Source organism: Thecamonas trahens (assembly GCF_000142905.1).
Source record: "Thecamonas trahens ATCC 50062 unplaced genomic scaffold supercont1.23, whole genome shotgun sequence".
Lineage (NCBI taxonomy): Eukaryota > Apusomonadida > Apusomonadidae > Thecamonas > Thecamonas trahens.
This window is the reverse complement of record NW_013657657.1, coordinates 65,154-73,976: the sequence shown is the minus strand read 5'-3', so window position 1 is coordinate 73,976 and position 8,823 is coordinate 65,154. Positions and strand designations below refer to the sequence as shown.

General features: G+C 65.1%; 4 protein-coding genes across 4 annotated transcripts in view; 1 reads left to right on the top strand and 3 right to left on the bottom strand.

The window, feature by feature from the left end:
* The window catches only part of AMSG_05372 (leucyl-tRNA synthetase), a gene marked incomplete at its 5' end in the record, with an annotated part of 3,725 nt that extends 3,587 nt beyond the window's left edge, over positions 1–138 (bottom strand). The window contains one exon of the mRNA XM_013902344.1: positions 133–138. Within this exon, the coding sequence (XP_013757798.1) occupies positions 133–138 (6 nt within the window). The remainder of the gene's footprint in view (positions 1–132) is intronic.
* Positions 139–765: 627 nt separating this feature from the next.
* Positions 766–2,142, bottom strand: AMSG_05370 (beta-lactamase; the record flags this gene model as incomplete). The annotated part of the gene is made up of 1 exon (XM_013902343.1): positions 766–2,142. One exon carries the CDS (start codon positions 2,140–2,142, stop codon positions 766–768), a length of 1,377 nt encoding a protein of 458 aa, XP_013757797.1.
* Positions 2,143–3,392: 1,250 nt separating this feature from the next.
* AMSG_05369 (uncharacterized protein) lies at positions 3,393–6,962 on the top strand (the record flags this gene model as incomplete). Its single annotated transcript, XM_013902342.1, has 2 exons — positions 3,393–6,013; positions 6,064–6,962. The coding sequence occupies exons 1-2, from the start codon at positions 3,412–3,414 to the stop codon at positions 6,960–6,962; spliced, it is 3,501 nt and encodes a 1,166-aa protein (XP_013757796.1). The 5' UTR covers positions 3,393–3,411.
* Positions 6,830–8,762, bottom strand: AMSG_05368 (actin-like protein 2). The gene is made up of 2 exons (XM_013902341.1): positions 8,698–8,762; positions 6,830–8,156 (listed from the first exon to the last, which is right to left on the bottom strand). The coding sequence occupies exons 1-2, from the start codon at positions 8,743–8,745 to the stop codon at positions 7,023–7,025; spliced, it is 1,182 nt and encodes a 393-aa protein (XP_013757795.1). The 5' UTR covers positions 8,746–8,762; the 3' UTR covers positions 6,830–7,022.
* Positions 8,763–8,823: the final 61 nt, after the last annotated feature.

Sequence of the window (8,823 nt, the reverse complement as noted above, 5' to 3'; positions counted from 1 at the left end):
GGGGGGGGGGGGAGGGGTGAAGGTGTGTGGGCTGGTCGTCGTCGTCGTGGTCGTCGTGGCCGTCGTCATGCACGCAGTGCCACCACTTGACGCACTCGTAGTCGCCGCAGCAGACATTGTCTGGGTGGGTACGAGCATGGCGGACAGAGTTGTCGAGGTTGGGGCGGAGGTTGGGGCGGAGGTCGGGGCGGAGGTCGGGGCAGAAGTCGGGGCGGAGGTCGGGGCAGAGGTCGGGGCGGAGGTCGGGGCCAGAGTAGGCGTCGAAGTGGTGACAAAGACCGGGAGCAGAGAAGATGGCTACGTGATGTCTATCCCGGCTGTGTTTGAGGATCCGGTGTACATGCGGGCAGCGATGGTGGCGTGGATCAAAGACTTGGTGGCGGCGCGGGAGGCGGCAGAGGTCGAAGCCCATGCGAGTGGGTCTGCAGGAGCGAGTGGGTCTGGCAGCGCCGGGCGAGATGGCAAGGCCGGCGAGAACGGTCAAGCAACAGATGGTGCTGGCGGAGAGGCTAATGGAGGCGCTGGCCATGCTGCGGCCGAGCAGCTCTCGCTCGACGAGATCCGCGCTCGGGGCTACGTCATCTCGCTCCCGGCGGGCTTTGAAGACAAGAAGGAGATGCGGCGGCGGATCCGGGCGTGGAACGAGCAGATCTTCCAGGCTCGCGAGGCAGAGGGCCACGTGTAGACGGCAAAGGCTGGCGCAGAGAGGTTGTACGGAAGTATTCACTGTGTTATTCCGGGACAGGGTCCGACTAGGCTGTGGGCTCAGGGCAGTGGCCGAGGCCCTGAGGCAGACGGTGGCGGCGGGTGGACAGCGTCCCAGGCGGCGACGACGGCATTGTTGAAGAGCTGGCGGACCTGGCGGATCTTGATGTTGAGCGCGGTGGGGTAGACGCGGTTGGTAAAGAGAAAGGTGAAGATCTCTCGCTGCGGGTCGTTGCAGATCTGGGTGCCAGTGTACCCGAGGTGGAGGTAGGTGTCGGACGAAAGGTTGGCGCAAGAGCGGATGGTGTTGGCCTGGTAGTTGTTGGTGTCCCAGCCGATGGCGCGTGAGCTCTGGCTCACGTTGTAGACGGTGGTGAAGAACTTGACGGTAGTAGCGTTCGCAAATACGTCGTCGGCGGTTGCAAACATCAGGCGGTGCATCAGGATGTACGCGTCCGGCACCGTGAGGAAGAGCCCGGCGTGGCCCGAGATACCACCGAGCGCGTACGCGTTGCCATCCGAGACCTGGCCCTGAATGACGCGATGAAGATAGGTGGTGTCGTTCTCAGTCGGCGCTGCCAGCGGCCACTCGGCGAGCCGCGGGAGGAAGCCCGAGTTACTCATGCCAAGGTAGCCAAAGACGTGCTTGGCCACATACGCCTCGTAGTAGCACTGTAGCGCTCCCGGCCCTCCCTGGTCGCATCCCGGAATGAGGTCCGCAGGCGTGACAATGCCCTCGGCCTTGGCCACCGAGCCCACCACGTACATGGCGGTGATCATGGAGAGGTCCGAGTAGACGTAGACCTGGCCGACCGGGTTGATAAGCGTCTGGTTGAGCAAGCCGGCAAAGATCTTGTCCTGGCACGACCAGTTTTCGGCAGGGTGGTACTTGGCCGTCTCAGGACAGCCAAAGGCTGGCATCCAGTAGTTGGGGTCCGGGTCCGGCGGATAGCCCGCGTTGTGGAGCATGAGGTTGAGGACCTTGATCGGCGCCTTGCCATGGACTCCGTACGCCTTGCCCAGGTACCGCGTGACAGGCGCGTCTAGATCAAGCAGCCCGTCCTGATACAGCCGCATCACCGCAGACGTCGTCGACACAACCTTGGTCACAGATGCGGCGTCGAATCGCGTGTCGGCCACCATGTCTGGCACGGCCGAGTTGAGCGGCGGCAAGTCACCGTAGGTAAAGGCGCCGACCGGCGAGAGAAAGACAAAGCCGTCACGGGTCCCCACACCAGCCACACACCCGGGGAACGCCCCATCCTCCACCGCAGCCTCGAGCACAGCCTGCACAGGCGCCCAGTCGATGGCTTGCACCATCTGCTCGTCGTTGCCGGTCACGTGCGCCTGCGCTCCGCTTGCAGCCAGGGCTGCTGCCGCCGTTATCACCACCACCACCACTGCCGCCACCATGTATGGAACACGCATGGCCTTCATGCCTGTGCAAGCGCTTGAGGAGGAGTGTGTACGCGGCAGGCACGACGACCTGCGCGGCTGGCTCAGCACTGCTGTTTTCTTGCTGATTTTCTCGTGCCGACCAAGATGGGCAGGTAGACGGCAAGCCACGGCAAGAGCCAGGAGGCAGTCTCGGCAGCCCCGTACCAAGGAACAAACAATCACGTGAGTGGATCGTGTCACTCAAACGTACAGTATTTCTATTTTTGGGCGTTTTTCACCCAACCATGATCAACACCACTAAAGGTGATGATGGTGATGATGATGCTGATGATGATGATGATGATGATGACGATGATGATGATGATGATGATGATGATGATGATGATGATGATGGTGATGATGATGATGATGATACGCAAGGAATGTCCCCTTTTTTTGCCGGCGGCCGTAAAAAAGGTCGTGGAAAACAGAGAATGCGACTCGCACACTACGCCACCATGACGGCCACCCGACCAACAGCCGCAAGCATTACCAACCGCACTCTACCTCTCCCACCCAGCCCAGCTACCACTCGTCTCCAACCGCATACCATCCCCCCCCCGTCCCTTGTACATCCACCCACCCCACCCACCCCCATCCTCCCACCCCATCCCCATCCTCCCACCCTCGGCTCCTACTCCCGGGTCTCCTCCAGTCGACCCTCACATAGCGTCGTCCTCCCACGTCATGAGCGAGCCTCGTTCGCTCTCACCACCCGGGGCAGGGAATGTCACGACGAGAACAAGTACAACGACGGCCACAACGACGACAGGACTAGTTGACTCGACACGGCAGGAAGTATCTGCTTCCAACGCCACAGAGGCCGCCGGTGGCAGTGCGGGACACGGCGAGCCGCAGCGGCCGCAGCGGCCGCAGCGGTCGAGCTCGTCGGCGTCACGAAGGGCCTTTCCGCAGCCACACACATTGGATGTGGCTCGTCCGGCAGGTCGCCCTCGGCCGCCGCCGCTCGGATCCCGCTCGCCAGCTCCGGTTACCCCCACCCCCGGCCTCCCGCCGCTTCATGCTCAACTCCCAGACGCGAACGCTTTTGCCGCATCGACTCGCAACTCGCACCCGCACCCGCACCCGCACCCGCACTCGCACCCACCCCACGCACCCCCACCCCCACGCCCGCCACAGGCTACGACTCAGCCTGCCGGCGGACACGGGCCACGCCGCCTTGCATCGCCTCCGCCGCACGCCCGGATCCACGCTCCGCCCACCCATCCGGCTCTCCCGCACCAGCATTCGCAACAGGCCCATCCAGTCATGCATGCCATGCCGATACTCACTAGCGCTGCGTCGACCGCATCGTCGTCGGCGCCGCCGTTCTCGTCGCCGCGGACCCGCTCACGTCCGCGGTCGAGGTCGCGGTCGCGATCACGCTCCCGCTCTCGCTCCGGCTCGAGCGACGAGCCGGCCACCGGCGGCGATCGCGACCGTAATCGCACCCACGACCGCACTCATCCACCCGTCGCGCCACGTGGCCGCGCCTCCCGCACTGCACACACCCAGAGTCTACCCACGGCGGCGCCCAGTGGCGTCGGGAACGACAGCATTGGCGCTAGCCTCCCGGAGGCTGGGGCCGGAGCTGGAGCTGGAGCGGGAGCTGGAGCGGGAGCTGGAGCCGGGGCTGAAGCCGGAGCTGGTGTGGCAGCGGCTTCCGGTGGCCCCACAGTCGGCGCCATCCCGATGCCGGTGCCGGCCATGCTCACCACAGTGGCGCCGCTGCCGTCGCCGACCGCCACAGACGCACTTGCCAGCCTCGCGCCTGCCACCGGCGGTCGAGCCGGCGGTGGCAGAAGCGCAGCGGTACCCAGCCGGACACGGCAGGCAGTCGGTCATGGACAGGCGACGGAAGCGCGGACGCACGGTCACATTGAGAGCTCCAGGGCTGGGTCGTCGCGGCGCGAGCGCGAGCGCGACCGTGACCGTGAGCGCGAGCGTGGAGGGCGCGGGCCGCGAGCTTCGCGGAGCGGGCGGTCGTCGCGGAGCGGACGGCGGCGGTCGCGAGCTTCGCGGAGCGGGCGGTCGTCGCGGCGTGGCGGGTCGTCGCGGCACCGGCGTGAGACCGACGAGTCGGACGAGGGCTGGGTCTGCCAGGAAATTTCACCGGCGGCGCTCAAAGTTGTGCCTGTCGGCTTGTTTGCGGCGGTCAAGGCCAACGCAGCTGACCTCCAGGCGAGCCTCGCCAAAGAGTGTGTGGCGGCTGCGTCCGGCGAGAGCAGTGCCTCCGCGGCGCAGCGCAAGGTTGACATGCACACGCTCATTCTCCTCGCATGCCAAGAAAACCACGTGACGGCGCTGCGGGCGCTCCTTGACTGCAACATGGTCGACTTGCAGGCACCAGTTCCGTGGCCGGCCATCTACGTGGCGGCGCAGAACAACGCGCTCGAGTGCGTGCGCGAGCTGTTGCATCGGGGGGCGGCGGTTGACGCGGTGACGGAAAAGGGCGTGACGCCGCTGTACGTGGCGTCGAAGCGCGGGTTCTCGGACGTGGTGGCCGACTTGCTTGCGGCCGGCGCCGAGGTCGACCGCACCTACGACCACGGGTGGTCGTCGCTCTGCGTCGCTTCGCGCTACGGACGGCTGGAGGTGGCCAAGCTGCTCATTGCCGCCGGCGCTCAGGTCGATGTCTCGTACGTTGACGGATGGTCGGCGCTGTACGCCGCGGCGCGGGCCGGGCACCTCGACGTGGTCAAGCTCCTGCTAAAGCACGGGGCGTCGATCGACCGGCGCAAGACCAACGGAACGACTGCGCTCTGGGTTGCCGCCCGCGACGGGCACGAGACTGTTGTCCGCCACCTCATCGATCACGGAGCCGACGTCAACAAGAAGGACAAGGACTCTTGGACGCCGCTGTACACGGCGGCACGCGAGGGCCACTACGCTATTGTGCTGTACTTGCTCGAGAAGGGCGCTCAGGTCAACACCCAGACGGAGACCGGGCTCACACCGCTCATTGCAGCCGCCGAAAAGGGCCACCTTAACGTGGTCAAGATCCTGCTTGCGTACGGGGCGTCGGTTCAAATCACGGCGGCCGACGGCACGTCGGCCATGTACTCTGCGGCACAGAAGAACCACGTGGACATTGTGGCTGTCCTCCTCGAGTCGAACGCGCCGCCGGACATCTCGCACCGCGAGGGCACGACGCCGCTGTCGACGGCAGCCAAGGAAGGCAACCTTGAGGTGGTCAAGCTCCTGGTCCGCCACGGAGCCAAGGTCAACCGGACTGGGCACGAAGGCACGACGCCGCTACTCTACGCCGCGTACGACGGGCATGACGAGGTTGTTAACTACCTGCTGCAGGCCGGCGCCGATCCGAACCTCTCCAAGGAGAACGGCGTGAGCACGCTGTATGTGGCGGCGCAACGTGGGCACACTAAGATTGTGCGGACGCTCATCGAAGCTGGCGCCAAGGTGGACCAGGCGTACAACGGCGGGTGGCCGGCGCTGTGCGTGGCGGCACGGTACGGGCGGGCCGAGGTTGTGCGCCTTCTTGTCGAGGCCGGCGCGGCTATCAACGCCACCTACGTTGGCGGGTGGTCGGCGCTCTACGCTTCGGCGAGGGCAGGACATGTTGAGGTCGTTCGCATCCTGCTCGAGCACGGGGCGTACCCAAACCAGCCAAAGGAGAACGCGACGACACCGCTTTGGGTCGCAGCCCGCGAGGGCCACACCTCCGTCGCCGAAGAGCTCATCAATGCCGGTGCCGACGTCAACGTCTGCGACTCGACAGGGTGCTCGGCGCTGTACGCCGCCGCCCGTGAGGGCCGCGACGCGGTGGTCAAGCTCCTTGTGGAGCGCGGCGCTGAGGTCAACCGCGCCAACCACGACCACACCACGCCGCTGTACGTTGCGGCTTACGACGGTTTCGTCAACGTGGCACGCTCGCTGCTCGCCGGCGGGGCCGACCCCGAGGCTGCGGCGCAGGACGGGGCGACGCCGCTTTTGTGGCGTCGCAGCAAGGCCACGCCGCTGTTGTGCGCGTTCTCCTCGACCCGTACCATGCCTCGGTCGACGCCACACGCCTTGACGGCGCCACGCCGCTCTTTTTTGCGGCGTACAACGAGCACACCGATGTGGCCAAGCTTCTTCTCGCCCACGGCGCGTGCGTTCAGCTGGCGACGCTCACCGGGCTCACGCCGCTCGCTGCCGCCGCCCGCAAGGGCTCGCAGGCCATGACCGAGCTCCTCCTCGCGTCGATGCATCGGACGGCGCTAGCGGCGGCACGGCGCGGTGCGGCCAACAGCGAGGTAGCACGGCGCGAAGCCAGCAGCACGCAGGCGCTTACACGCGGTGCACCCAACAAGGCTGCGCTTGCTGCCTCACACGAGCTGTTTGAGGGCATTCGCTACGCGCGCATGCACTCGGAGCTTGAGAACTCGATCATCGACTATCTCATCGACCCGGCGACGCCGGTCCTCATCCAGCTCATGGGCTCGCACCCGGTGCTGGAGCGGGCAGTCCGGATCCCGAACCGTGACTGGAACGCCCTCGCCCGCACCTGCCGCAATCCGATCCAGGCACTGGCGCAGGCGTCGGGCGTGCCGCTGGAAATCTGGATCGTCATCGTCCTCCCTCTGCTGGGCAATCCCGTGATGGAGGACGAGGACGTGCCGCGGACGTTCCGCGGCACCGTCCTGCAGGCCATGTCCGAGCCACTGCTCTCAGTCCCATCGATGGCCACCATGTTTGAGCACTTTATTCCGCCGTGGTGGCAGACGGTCGGACAGGGCAAGAGCTACACCCACACGGCCCAGCGCGCGGCGTTTGCTCTCAAGCTCCGCCACTTGGCGCGGCTCGAAGGCAAGGCATAAATTGGCAGAGACTTAGCAAACGCAACACAGAGGGAAAGAGCGAGGGAGTGTGGAGAGCCTTTACGCCATCGAAAAGCACTTCTTCAGCACGTAGTCGATGCCATGCTCGTCGTAGTCGGCCTTGGTCATCCAGAAGTCGGGGGCGTCCTTCATGATGTCGGCAAGGACAGCACCGCCGAGGAAGACCATGTGCTTGCGGCGCGGCGGGTCCTCGATGCGGACCTTGAAGCGCTTGAGGGCCTCGGTATCGCCCTTGAGGATGCGCTGGAGGTAGAGCTGCTTGATCTCGCGCTCCATGCGCGAGGGCAGGCCCGGGTACATGGTGGTACCACCGGAGAGCACAATGTGCTTGTAGAACTCGGGGCGGGTGTCGATGTCGGCAGCCTGGATGGTGTTGAAGAGCATCTCGGCGACGCCCGGGGCCTCGACGTCGATGAGCTCGGGCTTGAAGAGGCACTCGGCGGCCTCGAAGCGCTCGCGGCCGATCTTGATGACGCGACCGTCGGGGAGGGTGTACGGGCGGACGAGGACGGTGGTGTCATGGGCCAGCTGGCGCTCGAGCGGCAGGTCGTAGCCGACGTAGCAGAGCTCCTCCTTGATGTTCTGGACCGTCTCAAAGTCGGCCGTGCGGTTGAATGCGTAGCCGCGGAGCAGCATGAGCTTGATGAGGTAGCGGGTAATGTCGCGCCCGGCCACGTCCAGGCGCCGGGTGAGGTGCGGGAGTGCAAAGCCGTCGTAGACCGGAATGATGTGGGTCACGCCGTCGCCCGAGTCGACGACAACACCGGTGGAAAGGCCCTGTGCGTAGAGCGTGAGCACAGCCTGAATCGAGATGTACGCGCCCTCAAACTGGTAGTGCTCAAACATGGTCTCGATCATCTTCTTGCGGTTCTGGGCCGGGTTCATCGGCGCCTCGGTGAGCATGATCTTGCACTCCTTCGGGTCGATCCCGAGCTTCTCCGAGAACGTGTAGTCCCACACATGGAGCATGTCGTCCCAGTCCTGGATGATGCCGTTGTTGAGCGGGTACTTGCAGTCGAGCATCGAGCGGACCTTGGACGCCTCGTCACCCACCATGATGTCCTTGATTTCCACGTTGCCCACCTTCTCCTCAGACCGGAGAATCGGCCGCCCCACCATGCACGGGAAGATCGCCGTCGGGAAGTTGGCTCCCGCAAAACCGCACTTCACAAACTGTCCTCTCATTCGCCCCGCACTCTTTGCGTGAGTTGTCGTCGTCCCCAGCCGGAGCGGGGGGGAGGGGGGGGGGGGTTGTCCCGACCTGGGCCGACGCCGCTACTGATCGATCAGCGGTGATCGATCAGCGGTGATCGATCAGTAGCCATGGCGGTCACCGACGACCAACACCACCAATGACGAAAAAAATGACCAACCCTTGCCTTCGGCGGTCGGATTGCGTGTTCCATGTCGCAGAACGTAGGCGACATGGCGACCCATCAGCCACCCCCATGACGGTATGGTGGGAGTCACGCGGAGGATGACGAGGTGACAACTGCGAGAGACTGGGGCGCTTAGGAGTCGCGCTGGGGGGGGGGGCGGGGGCGCGACGCCTGCGGGAGGAGCCGTCGGTGGCAACGAAATTTCATGGGAATTCGAGGTCAGCCACAGCTACGGCCACAGCTACACCGCCATGGCCATGGGTACACACGAGCCAGGGGTTGGAGAGGGAGCGAGGGAGGAAAGGCAAAGTCCATGCACGGACTTGGGTACGTACGCCGGTTCCATTGTCGCACACAATAACCTTCGAGCGGTCGTCGGCCATGGTCGAAAGAGTTGAGTATACCACGCCGTAGTCGGCCGTCGGCCCCGTCGCCTGGGGTCAGGCCGAGCAGCGAGCCAA

Coding starts and splice junctions, on each gene's coding strand:
- AMSG_05368 (XM_013902341.1), bottom strand. CDS start 8,745: ATGGCCGACGACCGCTCGAAGGTTATTGTGTGCGACAATGGAACCGGC. Junction 8,157..8,697: donor TGTGCGACAATGGAACCGGC/GTACGTACCCAA, acceptor ATGAGAGGACAG/TTTGTGAAGTGCGGTTTTGC.